This window comes from Carex rostrata, chromosome 1 (assembly GCF_964058835.1).
Source record: "Carex rostrata chromosome 1, lpCarRost1.2, whole genome shotgun sequence".
NCBI lineage: Eukaryota > Viridiplantae > Streptophyta > Magnoliopsida > Poales > Cyperaceae > Carex > Carex rostrata.
Genome location: NC_135918.1, coordinates 17,507,565 through 17,524,460, shown reverse-complemented (window position 1 = coordinate 17,524,460; position 16,896 = coordinate 17,507,565). Strand labels below are relative to the sequence as shown.

Sequence of the window (16,896 nt, the reverse complement as noted above, 5' to 3'; positions counted from 1 at the left end):
GATATAACCGAATTTTTCAGTTACATTAATGAACTGAGGCAGCAAACCGAACCAGGAACTCGCCTCCACTGCACTCACTAGAATCTAGATTTTGGTTTTCTTACAATACAACATGTCTATCATAAAACATTGATCTCTTTCTATTCTTTTTTAACTCAGATTTTTTTTCTCTATTTTTCTTATTCTTACGTTTGGTTGGGTTAAAAATAGACTATTTTTGGAGTTAAGACTATTCGGAATAGCCTATTCGGTGTTTGGTTAGATTAGAATAGCTAAAATAGAAAATTCAAACTTTTTGTCTTATTAGAATAAATTATTCCTAATTAAGAATTTGTTATTGTAATAAGACAAACAAGAGCTATTCTTAATTTGACTATTCTAACAATGATGTTTAAGAAATACTCATCTATTTTGAAGAGCCAACCTCATTTGCGCCTATTACAGAGATGGCTTTGACAATTGTCCGAAAAAATGGCGGCCAGTATCATGTCCTATGAAGACTTGGAACTTGTAATTTGGATGATACTTGGATTGTACTGAATTGTGTTTCCCTTGTAGTATTAGCATTCTTTGTGACGTTTTATTTTAGTTTTTTTCAATTTTTGTTTGGGTTGTGAACAAAATGATCAAGTTGCCTCTCATGCTATAATTTCAATTTGTAATGGGGGCCAAATTGCATATAAGCATCAGTAGTTTTTGTCCGATGTCCGATCATAACAGTCTGATTCATGTTAAGATTCATGCAAATTTGACCTGCACAAATCTTACAGTGGTGCATGCAAACCTTAATTGAAATCGGACAGCTCCGAATGGACATCAGTCTGATGCCCATCCGATGCCGGCTTCTTCACCAAATGCCACACTATTCTTTTGAAGCATCCCGAACTCCGTCGTTGAAGCAAACAAAACAAACAAAATTCAAAGCACAACTAATTTCTTCAGATAATTGTTGCAACACAATATCCTATAGAATAAAGTGGAACCAGCCTCAAGCTATAGAGAGCAAGCGGGAAAAAACTCTTAAATAAGGTGCAGGTAAATATGGCAAAAACTACATCAAAAAAATAGAGAGAACAAAAAAAAAGGAGGGCGAAAATTACGGAGACCTACAGAACAAACAATAGCTGATAAACCCGCAATACGAAATCTATCTTCCTTCAATGTTTTTTCCAGCTTATTTTAACTCAATACATGGGTCTATCTCGACCTCTGTTCGGCAATGTTCACACGTAAAGCTCGGCCATCCAAATCCTGTAACAAAAATTTCAAAAATATGAGGTGAAAAATTTGTAACCATTTTGAAAATTAACTTTGCAGATGACACCGAACCTAAATGCCTTTGAGGGTAAGAAAAATAACCAAATTTCCCTTAATTTTTTGAATAATTAGATTTGTAAGCAAACAACCTATCAATCCACAGTATTAAAAGGAAAACTTCTTTGCAATAGCCAGTTAAAGGAAACAGGGACCAATATGTTTTACCTATATTCTGATCCCGATTATTTTGATCACAATCCAAACTTTAAATTTTAAGCGACTATCAGAGGAAAACAGAAAATAGGAAAAAAATAAATAAAAGAATTAGGCTATGGTACTATGCATAGCACACTTTGGTCTGTACTATGGATCCTTATCTCCATTTTCAAAGTCAACATGATCTCCAGATGAAAATGTTCTTAGCTGCCAAATTTCACATTTATTTGAATTTTTGTACTATTTTTTATAAAAGGTACAAAATCACTTGATCTAAAGATCCTAGACCATTCAAAAGTAGTGATTTTCTACCTATCTAAAAAAAATAATAATAAAAATTCTAAGAAAATGTAAAATTTGGTCTCCAAGTACATTTGGTTCAGATCAACTATTTAGACTTTATAAACAAAAATTATTAATCGATATTACAAATCAATCCGTGCTATGCATAGTACCAAAACCTCACTCAAAAAATACTGTATCTATATATTTTCTGACCTTTCCATCAAGGGCAGCAATAGCATCATCTATGGCATCTTTAGTCTCCATGGCGACAAAACCAAAGCCTCGGGACCGGCCAGTCTCACGGTCATACATGACACGTGCACTAATAACCTTCCCAAACTCACTAAACACCTGCTCAAGCCGCGCCTCGTCGGTAGACCATGACAGGTTTCCCACATACACTGAGTGCTGCGGCTGCGCAAACGTACTCTGCCTCTCCACCCGGGTGCCTCTCGGAGACGCTTTGTTCACCTTCAGTATCCGCCCGTTCAGTTCCTATTTAAATATTCAACAATGCCATGTATGTATCAGTACTGCTCATGTTGCCCTTATTAATGAAATATTTGTTTTAAGAATGAGGCAAGATCTAAGATTGTTTTCATATTATATATTATAATAATTTGGGAACTTTACATTGTGTTTACTTCAGATCTTAATAATTTGGAAAGTAAATGAAATATAGAGAATCAAGAACTTGGTATTAGAATCAAGAAATTGTGTATATGTGGGATGCTAAAAGACATTACATTGACATATGTTTGTCTTTGTTTTTCCCATTTTTTAAAGTGCCAAAATATTTAGTAAGTTCCTTTTGTTATTATATATACTGAAAGTTGTATTGTCAAGTTAAAAAACAAGGATGTTCCGCAAGCCCCTCAAGTGCCCTTACAATAGAAAGTAAATATAGAGAGTCCGGATCCTCTGAAGTAACTCAAATTTTGATTTTAGATCGGGACTGTCCACTCAAAATTCGGGCCAATCCGGCCCAAGGTGGAATGCACGGAGGCCCTTTACTATTAGTGCCAAAACAGATCTGACGGTCCGGATCTAAACTCAAAATTGAGTTACTTTAGGTGATATGAATTCGTATATGTAAGTATGCTGAGAAAATTTGGTCAATAATAGAGAACAACAAGAAAACTTACATAGCGATCAAACATTTTCATGGCCTTTTCGGCTTCTTCAACAGTACGCATAGTGACAAATCCAAATCCACGGCTTTGATCAGTTTCTCTGTTGTATATTATCTACGATCCACAGAAACATAAAGATTTTAGAATTCCCTTGTAAAACAAATTTGAATTAAAACATTACTTGCATGATTAGACCTCTAAAATAAGAAATATCCCACATAACCATGCAAATTTCATAATTCACCGTGCATGATTACAGTATGAGTAAATATCTACTGTCTACTATTCTGTACAGATACTAGAATTTCACGTGAAATAACAAGAACCAACAGTGTCATATTCCATAAAAAAAAAAAATAACAACTTAGAGATCTAACCTGCAACAAAAGAAAATGTTTTTGTTGCAGAGAAGTTTGTATTTGACAAATAAGCTCAAATTAATGATGAAAGTAAAGAAATTAAGAGCAAAGTCCACTTAATTCTCGGCAAAATTTTAGTTATGTTTTGGAAATTAGGTTTCTTTAAGAATCTTGAGTTAGATTTGTATTTTGTACATTACTAGCCAAATATATGGTTTTCGTACTTCTAGCAAATAGTGGTTTTGAATTCAAACTTCAAAACAAGTCAAAGTGGGCAATTCCTCTAGAAAAAAATTATTTCTATTTTTAGTTATTCAAGAGAAAATTCAGGTTTTGGCCCCTGAACTTTCTTAGAAAAGCTAAATTAGTCCCTGAAATTTCATTTGCACTAAATTGGTCCCTAATAAAATTTCTCAGAAAAACCAAGTTGGTCTTGGTCTTTCATTTGCATCAAATCAATACTTCAACTTTTGAAAAAACTAAATCAATCCTTCAACTTCTCTCAAATTAATCCTTCTTAGTTCTTATTAGGAACTTAAAAGGACTGATTTGGTCCATATAAAAGTTAGGCATCAATTTTGTCATCTTTTCAAAGTTCATGGACTAACTTGCTATTTTATAGAAAGTTCAGTGACCAAAACCTGAATTCTTTCTTTTCCCTTACTTCCCAATTAGAATCAGTAACAATGCAAGTTCTACCCTTTAACTTGGAAAAAACAACAATTCCCAATTAAACTAAAGAAAGAAACTTTCAGAAAGAGAAAATTATACATCAGCATATTCAACGACTCCAGCCTCGTCGAAAAGCTTGGCGAGTTCTTCAGTGGTGATATCAAATGGGATACCTCCTACAAAGAGCTTAGCCTCTTCAGGTGGCTCAGGATAGGATTCCTCCTCCTCTTCTCCAGTTTCCTCCTCTGCTTCATCAGAAACCCCCTCTTCTTCTCCAGTTGCCTCCTCTCCTTCACTCCAAGCAAAGTCACCTTCATCCTCTCCAGCAAAATCGCTGTCGCCATCCAGTTCCTTGTCTTCCACTTCCTGTTCAGTGAAGCCTGACGCAAAGAGAGGAGTCAACTGGAGGGTTTTTCTCTGGAAAGAAATGGAGAGATTGGGGAGGTTGTAAATGGAAGGTCTAACAGTGGCGGAGCGGAATTGAAAAAGGGAAGGCTTGAAAATTAGGGTTGAATCTGAGAGAGAGATGGAAGTGAGAGATGGAGCAAGAAGAGAAGCCATTTGAGAGATGGAGAGAAGAGGATAAGGCTTTCGCTGAGAGGAGAGGGTTAGGAGGCTGAAGAGTAGAGGTGAGGTGAGGAGAGGCTGCTATGAAATAGAGAGAGGGTTTTAGATTCAGATAAGCGATAATTTCTAGGGATGTCAATTTTCCGAAAAGGTACCCTGTTCTTGTTTAGTTTTGTATTTCTGTCCCTGCCTCCTGTAATTCGTATTACCTAAGGTAACAGAATATTTCTGTTTGGATGTGTACCGTCCAATCGAATTCACCTTGTGCCAGATTGGTCTGGATTCCTATCGGACGGCTGTGATCCAAACATAAATATTCTGTTACCTCAGAGAATAGGATTCACACACTGGGTTTGGTACAGGATGCACTGGGTAAATTCACGGGTCCATATTCCCTAAAGCAAATCAAAATTTGTATTTGGATTCAGACCGTCCGATAAGAATATTAGGTTGATTGAACAGTCCGGATTAAAAATCAGACTTTGGGTTACTTTACGGGATCTAATTTCTAAATTCAGTTGGGCCAGGCCTCAATAGTTCAAAGCCCATCCAAAACCCAAAGTGTTGTTCTTTTATTGTTGGATCCTTCAATATTTATTTGTTTATTTATTTATATACTTAATTGTTACTTTATTTATCAATATCAATTTTTGTTTGTTAACATGATCACCTTTTGCATTCAACACAACGATTGTAACACAATTAATTCATCTACATAATTAGTTAAAGATAATTTCCAAACTCTGGTAACTACATACATCATATAACATGCTTCACAATACTTTAAATAACAAGCACAACTTGCTAACAGCATAATACTATTAATGAAAATTCAAAGAGCACCGAGTTAATAAGCCTTCAATTGTGCTGCTTTGCTTGTCAGAGGGACATAACGCACCGACGTCTCGTCTCTGACACTGATCGACCCATCAGGATTCTTATCAATTACCTTCAGCTCTTGAAATACTGTACCAACTGGTATTACCAGTTTGCCCCCAGGTTTTAATTGATCTAGCAGGGATTGTGGGATTTCTGGTGCGGCGGCCCCCACATGGATCGCGTCGTAAGGTGCCATCTCAGGCCACCCCTGCCTTCCATCTGGTAACAATTTGTAAGAAAATATTTTAAATTTCAAAGGTTGTAGTATCAATATTTGTAATGCGCCAATTATGAAATATAGAGTCATGTTTTGCTTTTTCGCTATGACAAGTGGTGCCGTTTAACTAATTTAGACTTAACCCCTTGAATTTTTTTTTGACCAAATTGAACCCATAACACCAGAACCCATATATACCAGAAACTAACTTACCAGTATTGGTTTGATCAATATTTTTGCCTTTGTTTATTTATTCAGAGTGATACTTAGTTCACACACTTATTTTGTTAACATTTTTTTTTTTTTACTTTGACCTAACCGAAATTTCAAGCAAAGTTGAATTTAACTCAGACTTCTCACCCAACTAGGAGTTAACTAGGGTTTGTGAGGTCTTATATTGTAGCATAAACATAATATATATAACATGTCAACATATAACTGAAGTCAGATTATACAAATTTACCCGCAGCATGCATGGACAGAGAACCATTGTCCAGCAAAGGCGCAGCCGCACTTCTCTTGATGTTATCAATTGAAAAAGAAACCAACTCAGGGATATGCTCAACACCTACAACACGCCCTTGTGGGCCCACCATCATAGCAAAGCAAGCAGTCAGGTATCCAGTCCCTGCACAGATATTAAAAAAAAATAACAAAAAGTATAACTATGTTAGATAGTTAAGTAAGACTAATCAATTTTTTTAGCTTCATCAAAATTTAAAGAGGCACCCTGATACCAATAAATTTAAGAAAACACTACATAAACCAAAAGAAACCAAAAAAAGAAAAAATACCAAATGATATAAACAAAAGCCAAGAGTGAGGCTATGGTACCATGCATAGCGCAGATTGGTCTGTCATATGGATCAATATCTTGATTTTCATGGTTCAAATAGTCGTTCTGAACCGTTCAACACACATGATCTCCATATGAAAATGTACTTGCAGACTAAATTTTACATTTTTTACTATTTGTTTAGGCGGGTAGAAAACCACTACTTTTGAATGGTCTAGAATTTTTAGATTTAAGTGATTTTCTACCTATCTAAAAAATTGTAAAAAAAAATGTAAAATTTGATCTACAAATACATCTTCATATTGAGATCGTGTTGAACGGTTCAGATCGACTGTTTGGACTTTGAAGGCAGAGATATTCATCCATAGTACAGACTAGTCCGCGCTATGCATAGTACCACAGCCTCACTACAAAACCCAAACCATTGCTTAAAAACACAAGGCATTATTATCACTACTACTATAGTGCTATTATAAGCAATAGAAAGATAGAACCTGAGCCAACATCTAGGGTCCGCATGCCAGGCTGGAGGTGCTTCTCCAGTAACTCTAGACAAGTGGCATGCATATGAGGAGCTGATATGGTAGCGTTGTAACCAATCGACATTGGGCTGTCATGGTAAGGCGAACCACTGCCAGCTGGTACGAATAATCCTCGATCGATCGCCTCCATTACTTCCTTTACTCTCTTAGACTGCACAATCCCGCACCTCTCCAGTTGCTCCACCATCGCTTTGTTTTTGTCACTCGAGCCACTTGTCCATAACTGATACATAGATAACATTATGAGATTACCAAACTGTACTGTACTGGTAAATATTACACTGGTTGGTATATATAGAAACTAAATGTGTTGGTGCCCCTTTCTCTTGGGTAAAGATTTTAACAGAGCAGTTTTGGCTTCATGCAGCACAAGGACTATAGAATCAAAACAGCATTGCATATGGTTTATGCACTGCATGAAGCCAAAACAGCCTTGCATATGTTTTTTTTTTATGGGTTTAGTACTTTGTTCAAATTAATTACAAAAACATGTACTTTACATAAATTTAGCTTCTTATTTTGATTCTGCAGTCGTACTCCAAGTCAAACTATTTCTCTTATAAATGAAATTCTCTTCGCTAAAATCAAAGAGAAAAAAAAAAAAACCATAAACAAAGAAAAGAATTTCACTTTATCTCTTATAGTCGGTCACTCAAAATTACTAGTTGACTCTGATATCTCTCTTGAAATTTTCCAATTCAACCGGGAGTTGTCACACGGACCTCAATTAACTACCAAACTGTACTGTACTGGTAAATATTACACTGGTTAGTACATATAGAAACCAAATAAATGTGTTGGTGCCCCCTTCTCCTGGGTAAAGATTTTAACAAAGCAGTTTTAGCTTCATGCAGTGCACGGACTATAGAATCAAAACAGCATTGCATATTGTTTGTGCACTGCATGAAGCCAAAACTGCTCTGTCAAAACAGCCTGGCATATAGTTTTTTTTTTTTTTATGGGTTTAATACTTCGTTCAAATTAATTACAAAAACATCTACTTTCAAACTATTTCTCTTATAAATGAAATTCTCTTCGCTAAAATCAAAGAGAAAAAAGCCATAAACAAAGAAAAGAATTTCGCTTTCTCTCTTAGAGTTGCTCCAAATTTACTAATTGACTCTGATCTCTCTCTCTCTCTTTCTTTGTCAGACAGACCTCGATTTCACTATGGCAACAAGTACATGGAGATAAATCGAGTAAAGAACAGAAAATCTAGACTTACGCGGCGTCGACCGCGATTAAAAATCAAGCGAAGTACCTCCATTTTGGTGCTAAGAGATGATGCTCTTCGCTTCCTTTGAGCTCTAGGCAAGAAAGAGAGAGAACGAATCGATGGATGATGTTGATAGCCTTAATCTTTCCTTGTTCCTTCTTTAGCTCGCTTTCTCGGGATTCATATTACCTAAAGTAACTCAAATATTGAGTTTAGATCTGGATCGTAGATATGTTTGGGCATGAATATTAAGGACATCGTATTGGTCCGAGGTTTGATCGAACGGTGTAAATATAAACACAAAATTTGAGTTACTTTTGAGGATTAGGGCTCCGTTACCTCGCTTTCTCGGGGTTTCTCTCATTTTCTTCTTTAGCTCGCTTTCCCCCTCAATTCATATCGCCTAAAGTAAATCAAATAATCAATGTTTGAGTATAGATCTTATCCGTCAGATCGGTTACAGCACGAATAATAAAGAGTCTGGATTGGCCTAGTAACCTCGCTTTCTCGGAGTTTCTCTCATTTCTTCCTTTAACATCACCTCCAATTATTGAAAAAATGGACATATCCTTGGCCTTATAACTCAATTTAATAAATAAAATATGTTACAACAAAAATATTTGTTATTTTAATTAAACAAAACAATTAGTTTATTAATTGAGAAATAAACTACATAAGTTTATTGAAAATAACAAAAAAATACACATGAAATTAGCAATATTTTTGAACTATACGAAAACTTAGTCAACCCTGGATTGGTTTTAACCACTCTTTTAACGTATGAATTAGGGAAATATCATTTTACATAAGCTTGGAGACCAAATTTTTCGATTTTTTAGAAATTTCTTACTATTTTTTTAGAATTTTTGAAAATCAATATTGATAGAGCTAAGTTGCTAAGGCCCTTTTAGTTTCAATATAGGCCATGAACAAGATCGAAATTTGGACCTCGTGTAAAGGTCAACTCGGGATACGAATGAAAAAGCCTATGTTGAAACCCAAATCACGAAGGCCTTATACTACCCAAAATAAACAGGTCGAGATGATAGCATGTTCAACTTTAAGTTAAACAATGCCGCCCTTCGGACGACATAACCACTCGCGATATCGATTACGACATAACCGCTCACAAGGTTGGTTACAATGTGGCCATGATCCCACGATCTGATAACTGTCTCATGAATCCGCTTATCTCTCACGTGTGTGAGGCGGTTCATAGGACGGAGGTCAAACTTTATAAAGCCCTTTCTTCAATAGAAAAAGGGTTAATCTCAAGCTATTCGCACTGGTATACATGGAAATATTACACAGGTTAGAGTACAATATCTCTGAGATCATTTCCTAGACTTCAATATTAACTCAAGATCTCAGAGATCAAAGATCGCCACTTGATACCCAACGTTCAGCAGTTCCTCGACCTGCGACTTCGAGCAGAACGAGCCCAACTCAAGTCCTATTTAGCATACGGCCTACTCACCCAGAGATACCCCGTATCAAATATTTTTCTGAATTTTTTATTATTATTTTATTTAATGAAAAGCTGTAATTTAAAAAAAAAATTAAACAATAGTAATTTTTTTTTAAATGTAAAATTTGGTCTCCAAGCACACATCAATATGAATATCATGTTGAAAAATCGAATCAGCTATTTGAACTTTGAAAATAGAGACATAAACAAGAAGTAAGTTTTAGTAGGTTCGCGATAACGGTTGGTAAAAGGACAAAGAAGAAATGATTGAGATTTTTGCAAAAATCAAAGTTTATCCAGATGTAGAGATAATTAGCATAGAATATATCAACGAAGCTCTTCAGAGGTTCACAAAGAGTGATGCTAAACACCGTTTCGTTATAGATATTGCTAATATTCTCAAGTAATTATTAGGTACAAGTTGCAAAGTAGGGTTTTTTCTACTATTTTTATAAACTTTTTTTTTATATATATATACATTTTTCCCTGTATTATTTGTGGACAATGTACTCATGTTTAAAATAATTTGAGAGGATTATGGACGGATATTTTATGTTTTGATATCAAATATATAAAGCCATGTTTTCTAGTTTGCAAGAGTAGTGATCAGGTTGTTTTTCATTAATATGTTTTGCAATGACATGGCAATTAAGATGGCAAAAATTATTGTTTTAGATAGAAATAAAAAACAAAAATCAAGTCTTTCAATTTTAATATTTTTAAAAAAAATATTAGACTAATTTTTTTTATTGTTATGTAATTCAATTACTACTATTTAGAACACTTCAATTACAAATTTCATAATCAATTTCATGGACACACCTTCTAAAACATCTCGCAATACAAACTTGTCTATTGAAATGTGCATTTTGCTTATAATGTGCATGCACACTTGTTTATTTCAGTTAAGATATAAAATTATTGACAGTTAAGTTTTGACTAAGTCAAAATGCATTTTGACACTGTTTTGATCTTTCAGATTCATTTTTATGTATTTTTAAAAATTTATATTTGATTATTGCTTAATGCACACTTGAGTATCACACCAGTGAGCAATTAATTATTACGTCAATGCACACTTGTTTATTTAGTATTTTTTTTTAAATTGACCAAAAATAATTAGAAGTGGTTTAGAGAATGAGAAATTAAGGACTACTAATATATATATGTTTTTTTTCAATTTATATCCTTAGTTTATGACGAGTATTTAAATCATGGTCTCACGATTTAGATTCCATTCTCACAAATTATAGTTGGAAGAGAGAAAAACAAAGAAAGTTGGTCATTTTAATTTATTATTGTTGTTTCTCCATCTTAATCTTAACTTTTTCAAACATAACGGTACTAAATTCGTCCAATTGGTGAAATTGTTAGTTTTGTAAAAAATTAGACTGGATGATACAAGGATTGCCAATTTCTTTACTGATTCCAAAGAGTAGGTGCATGAATAAATAATTCCAAAACTAATTTTATTGACCTTTTAACTTTTATTTGCATGAAAATAATTCTTAAATGAAATTTGCACGAATTGGTTCCTGCATTTTTGGAAAAGAATTTGGTTAACTCTTTTAAATTCTATCAAAATAATAAAATTAGACATTCTTAAAGAACAAACTTGGTTTTTCTTGAAAATTGAAGAATAAATTTAATGTAAATACAGGTGCATCGATCAACTTTGTCTGATTTTTTTATTAATTGAAAATAAAATAAAAAATATCGTGAATGAGAATTGTTTTACTAGAAAATCAAAATATAGAAAAAAAAACAAGATTGGTTATCCCATCCTTCAGACAATACAATATTTCCTATTCAGATTAATGATCCGCTAATTTAAATCTTTAGCCCCGCTAAGCAGGAAAATAAATTATTTTTGGATTTTTGTTGTGATTGTCCATTTATTAGGTCGAAATTTGGCATCTCACATCTGTGAAAAGAGTTATATATGTGTTTCCCTCGTAATTGCAATTTGTACTTGACTGGTCAGAGTCAGACCAGGAGCGGAGCTAGATTTTCAAACTATGAAAATCAAATATGAATGGGATCAAGCATATAAAATTTTTCTATTACAAATGAGGATCAACTTAACACTATTCATAATAATTTAGTTTAAACTATATTTAATTAACCGCAATTGGATTGATGGGAAATACTTAATTATAGAATTTATAATTAGAATTTGGAGAGGAAAATACATAATTTTACAGTTTGTGAAGAGAGTACAAGTATGTATCCCAAAAAATAAAAATAAGAATTAATTTGCATAAACCGATCCCCAACCCGTTAACATAAATGTCGTTGACGAAATCTTATCACATGGTCAGTCGTGATTGGAGAGTATGTGTATGTGCATTTGCATGACAAGAGGAGCGAAAAATAATATTCATACTCTCAAGTAACACAATACTTGAACTTAGATTCAGACCGTTCGATCGTAATGCTTAATGTATAAACGTGCTCAACTACAGTGGACACTCGTCGCTTCCCATCTCTAGCAAAATATTATGTTAATTCGAGTTCAGGTTCAATTTTAGGTGATATCAATTCGTTTGAGGGGGTATTGGGCTTGTAGGCTTTCCATCTTGGAGGCCTGTTGGGCTTGACTAGTCTAACCAAATATTTAGTGTGTATTGATCATGTATGACACATAGGGTGAGTAAATCACTCATAACTTGTGAGCCGCTCATAACTCGCTCATTAAAAGCTCACTTAAACTCGCTCATTTATCCGCTCATTTAAACTCGCTCATTTACTTAATGAGCAAGCATGAGCATGACCCAACTCGCTCATTAAGAATTTGCCACATCTAATCCCTGCCACATTTAATCCTATATAATTCTGTGTAACATCAATCTTGCCTCATTAAGATTGATAGATAGTGAGCATAGTTTCATATTTAATCCTGTGTAATATAGTGAGCACAATGTAACATTTAATCATGTGTAATATATTAATATTCAGAGTTTCATATTCATTTTTTTTTGTAAATCGGCAGAACCAAAACCTCCGCCTAAAGTCCAAAACAAGTATCATAACAACTCGCTCATTTAAATGAATTATGACAATTTGTTGGATTTTGTTATGATGACTTTTAACAAATTTTGTTATGTGTGGGCACACTATATAATTTTATTATGAGTCATAAGTCATAACTCGTGAGCCGCTCATAACTCGCTCATTTACAACTCGCTCATTATCCGCTCATTTAAATTCGCTTATTTACTTAATGAGCGAGCATGAGCATACCCTAACTCGCTCATGCTCGCTCATTAATCACCCCTAATGACACACACCCCTACCGCAAAATAATGTTTTAATGAGTCGGGCATACACTGTACGTGTTCCGCACATTTCTTGAAAGTTTTGATGCTTAGATAGCAAGGAATAAAACAAAAATTTTATTCGACTCAAAACAAACGATCTAGTTATTATAAGTGCACGAAACAATCTTAATTAGCCTAATCAAGAATGGAATAACATAATACCTTGGATTTGATCTCCAAATCAAATCAAGAAGAGTTGTCTTGCTTAACAACTTCTTATTCCCTTCCTCCTTCAATGGTGGTTGTGCTTTAGCCCCTCAAATGACGAGCCTCCTTAGGTATCCACCGAGAGATTAAAGAAATACTTGTATCTCTAAGGCTAGTAAGAGATTAACAAGTAGAACCTTAATCCTAGTTTAACCCTCTTCTTAATTTCTGAAAACTTATTAGAGGATTTCTAGATCTCAACACATGAGAGAAAAATAGAAGAGAGGAGAAAAGAGCAAATTTCGGCCAAGATATTTTTCACAGCATTTCTGACCTTTCGGTACTAAAATCCTTATATCTTTTTCTAGGTAACTCCAAATGACTTGAAATCTTCACCATTGGATTCTAGACTCCAAGGGCTACAGATTACATAGGCCATACATCCAGAATGATTAGTATTTGCCCTTTCAAATTCCAGTTCAAAGTTACCTAAAAAATCTGTCCAGAAATTTCTTTCCTCTTTAATGAGATTGATTAGATTTAATGATATATTTAAATATTCCTTAAATCATGCCATTACTAATCAATTCTCCCCAGCATATATTTGGGCTTTGGGCTTAAACATATTAATCATATTAATATTTAATTAAGTCCACAATCCCATACATTAAAAGAGGCCAACATATAAATTAATATTCCATGTTAATTTATATGCATATCTCATGTGTCAAAAGCTATTTAAAATATGTCACACATTGTCACACCCCGCGGCCACGGGATGCGACAGTCTCTCGCCGTAAGCATACAACGTCGTGTATGCTTACAAGGCTATTCAAATTTTACTCAACCATTCAAAACTAAATAATATAAAGTAAGTTTTTATATACACAGATCAGAGTACACAGTCTGGTCAGAATATAATACAACAAAAGTATCTCCTCCGGATACCAACCATGAGGCCTACCCTAAAACTATACACCAAATATATCTAGGGTCATGAGATGGTAAGCTACTATGGCCTACTACTCGCGTGCCTCTCCGGGACCAGTCGCACCAGTACCTGTAAAATAACCGGGAGGGTGGGGGTGAGAATAAATTCTCAGTGCGAATTTGCCACAGTTTGAATTATTGGACTTACAATCAAACTCCATATTCAAAAATGAAACCCAAACAATAACAATGCAACCAGATATATATATATAATCATAAATAACAGAATGCCAATGCTCGACAACAAATAATCAACCTGAAACACAGTTCACGGAATTTCCAAAGTGAATTTCAAACACGACATATATTTTGGCTTAACTCGATTCATTAGGGCTTGTAGCAACCACAGATGTTCTTTCGAGCTGGACCCTTTATCTGACACCCATCTGTAGCTGTTGTGGCTTAACCGTTTCCTAATGTCTGGTTCCAAGTCAGCTATATAGCTCAACTCGACAATTTCATTCACATGGAATCAAAGTTACCTATACAGGTCAACTTTGCAAATTTCAAGCAATCATATTTAAAACCACCCATATGGGTCGGCCTTGCAAACTCATAACAGGTCAACGCATAAGCCGCGTCACCTTATCCAGTCACCTATACAGGTCAACGGATAGGTCACCGTCACCTGATCCAGCCACCTAAATAGGTCAGTCTGGCAAATTCATAAACAGATCAACGGATAGGTCACCGTCACCTGATCCAGCCACCTAAACAGGTCGGCCTGGCAAATTCATAAACAGATCAACGGATAGGTCACCGTCACCTGATCCAGCTACCTAAACAGGTCGGCCTGGCAGATTCATTCACATCAAGAACAATTAATAGAACTAATCAAATAATAACCATACCAACATGCCAAATAACCTTAACCGAACAATTCAAATCATTCTCATTTATGCAAGAATCAATATACAACATGAATTCCAAAATATGCAACAATTAAGCATTCAACATGACAAACGAATAAACAGTTTAATTCCTGAAAATAAAGTATCAAACAAGTCCAAGAATCCCGCACCTGAATACGACGAGCGTACCGCTTAGTTATGGATCAGGCGTCTCAAATTGCCTCGCTAAGTCTTGCTCGACCGAGCCTACACCTATATTATACGTATACTTGGTTTAACACTGGTTCACGATTGAAATGCTTACTCGGGTTACTTTTAGGGCTTATACTTTCCTTAATCAGTTTTAGGCCTTTTTGGTACCGATCTTTCTTATTCCTCGTTCTTACTTAAAACCTTTACTTCTGGGTCCTTTGAAACCCTACACAATTCCAATTAGGTTACCATTCATTCACCGTTTCACTACTTTGGTTCTCGGATCAATTTAATTCACCGATTGGTTAAACCCTAATTTGGTCAAAACCTCAGATTAACCGTTAAGCGTTCTAGAAATTCAAGATCAAAGGGTAACCTTACCGATTACAAGTCTAATCGGTTGGATTAAACAGATCAATTCACGATTATACTCAATTTGGGTTTTGGCACGAAACCCTAGAATTCAAAATCCACGAATCGGAAGGAATGGGGGAAAAGATTGATAAATAAACAAGCAAGGAGTGTAGAGGAACTAATCCTCGAGCAAATCGAACACAAATCTCGAGTTTAAAATGAAAATCTGAGAAATCGAGAAAATTCGAGGTTTCGAAAGAAAGAAGGAGAGAAAGAAATACCAAATAGGAGAGCTAGGAGAGATCCTCGGCAGCTTACTCGGTTCTGATTTCGATTTCTCGCAACAATCGGGGGTTTGAAAGGAACGGAAAGTTCTCACACTCTTTTTCTTCTCTTTGGGCGAAAATCACACAATAATGGGGAAAGGGGCGCAGGGGAAGAGAGAGAAAGAAAGAAATTTTGGGCTTTTATGAAAAGATACCCTGAGTGCGGACACACTCAATTCAGTGCGGGTCGGCCACTCGCACTCAGCACTTAGAACAGATTTTCAGTAGTTGAAATACACAGAAAAGAATACTCCAGTGCGGACGCACTCAGTACTTAGTCAAATTTTCATGAAAACGGCACTGAACAAAGGAAATGTCTGAGCGTAGTGCGGACGCACTCAATTTCAGTGCGGGTCAGTCACCCGCACTCGGTACTTAGACGGATTTTGGGAAGAAATTCGATCAACACAGAAGAACACTCCAGTGCGGACGCACTCAATCCAGTGCGGACGCACTCAATCCAGTGCGGACGCACTCAGTAGTTAGTCCCATTCTGGAAAATTCAGTCAATACAGAATTTCTCAGTGCGGACGCACTGAGAAGAAATTCAGAAAACAACTAAGGAAAATAGAATCTAGTGCGGGTCAGTCACCCGCACTCACCACTAGTGCGGACGCACTGAGCCTATAAAGTCTCACATTCTCGAAATTTCGACGTGGTTTCGATTCATACTTAATTTACTTATTTAGATGAACCCTAATTAAGGTTTTAAACTTCTATTTTGTTGGCACGATTTCTGATTCTTGTTTTTAAATCATTTGAAATTAACTGTTAAAATTTCGTAACGTAACACACATACTTTAAATATTACTAGGATTATTTTATAACATCTCCATGTCATAAAATTGTTCATATATTAATAACACATAATTTGTACAAATTAATTATAACTTCTTATAATTAACATAGCACATATTATATACATATCACATATGCTTTATTAATATATTTTCTTTTAATCTTTCATATGGTGTGACCCTATGGGATCCCATCATTATGGCAATAGAATTAAACATTTTTAATTCCATAAATCAATGATACAACTAGCCATGGTATATTGATTACCCAAATGACGTGGATGAAAAAACACAATGCAAAATCACGATCCC

At 35.1% G+C, this 16,896-nt stretch overlaps 2 protein-coding genes and 1 long non-coding RNA gene across 4 annotated transcripts in view; 1 reads left to right on the top strand and 2 right to left on the bottom strand.

Annotated features, from left to right (window-relative positions):
• The first annotated feature begins 417 nt into the window (after nt 1–417).
• On the top strand, nt 418–1,135 carry LOC144561896 (uncharacterized). The gene is made up of 2 exons (XR_013513935.1): nt 418–577; nt 632–1,135. It is a non-coding gene; the product is annotated as an uncharacterized LOC144561896 (long non-coding RNA).
• On the bottom strand, nt 918–4,621 carry LOC144561887 (28 kDa ribonucleoprotein, chloroplastic-like). The gene is made up of 4 exons (XM_078310992.1): nt 4,022–4,621; nt 2,904–3,005; nt 1,972–2,253; nt 918–1,251 (listed from the first exon to the last, which is right to left on the bottom strand). Exons 1-4 carry the CDS (start codon nt 4,481–4,483, stop codon nt 1,198–1,200), a joined length of 900 nt encoding a protein of 299 aa, XP_078167118.1. The 5' UTR covers nt 4,484–4,621; the 3' UTR covers nt 918–1,197.
• A 559-nt stretch (nt 4,622–5,180) lies between these two features.
• Nucleotides 5,181–16,896, bottom strand: part of LOC144561872 (protein-L-isoaspartate O-methyltransferase 1-like) — a 54,877-nt gene continuing 43,161 nt past the window's right edge. The window contains exons 2-5 of one of the 2 annotated variants that reach the window (XM_078310980.1): nt 8,185–8,208; nt 6,876–7,146; nt 6,049–6,213; nt 5,181–5,587 (exon numbers count right to left, since the gene is read on the bottom strand). In XM_078310980.1, coding sequence (XP_078167106.1) covers nt 5,337–5,587; nt 6,049–6,213; nt 6,876–7,146; nt 8,185–8,190 — 693 coding nt within the window. In that variant the 5' untranslated portion in view covers nt 8,191–8,208 and the 3' untranslated portion in view covers nt 5,181–5,336. Of the gene's footprint in view, nt 5,588–6,048; nt 6,214–6,875; nt 7,147–8,148; nt 8,279–16,896 lie in introns of those variants that run through there. The other variant, XM_078310973.1, reaches the window with a different exon arrangement.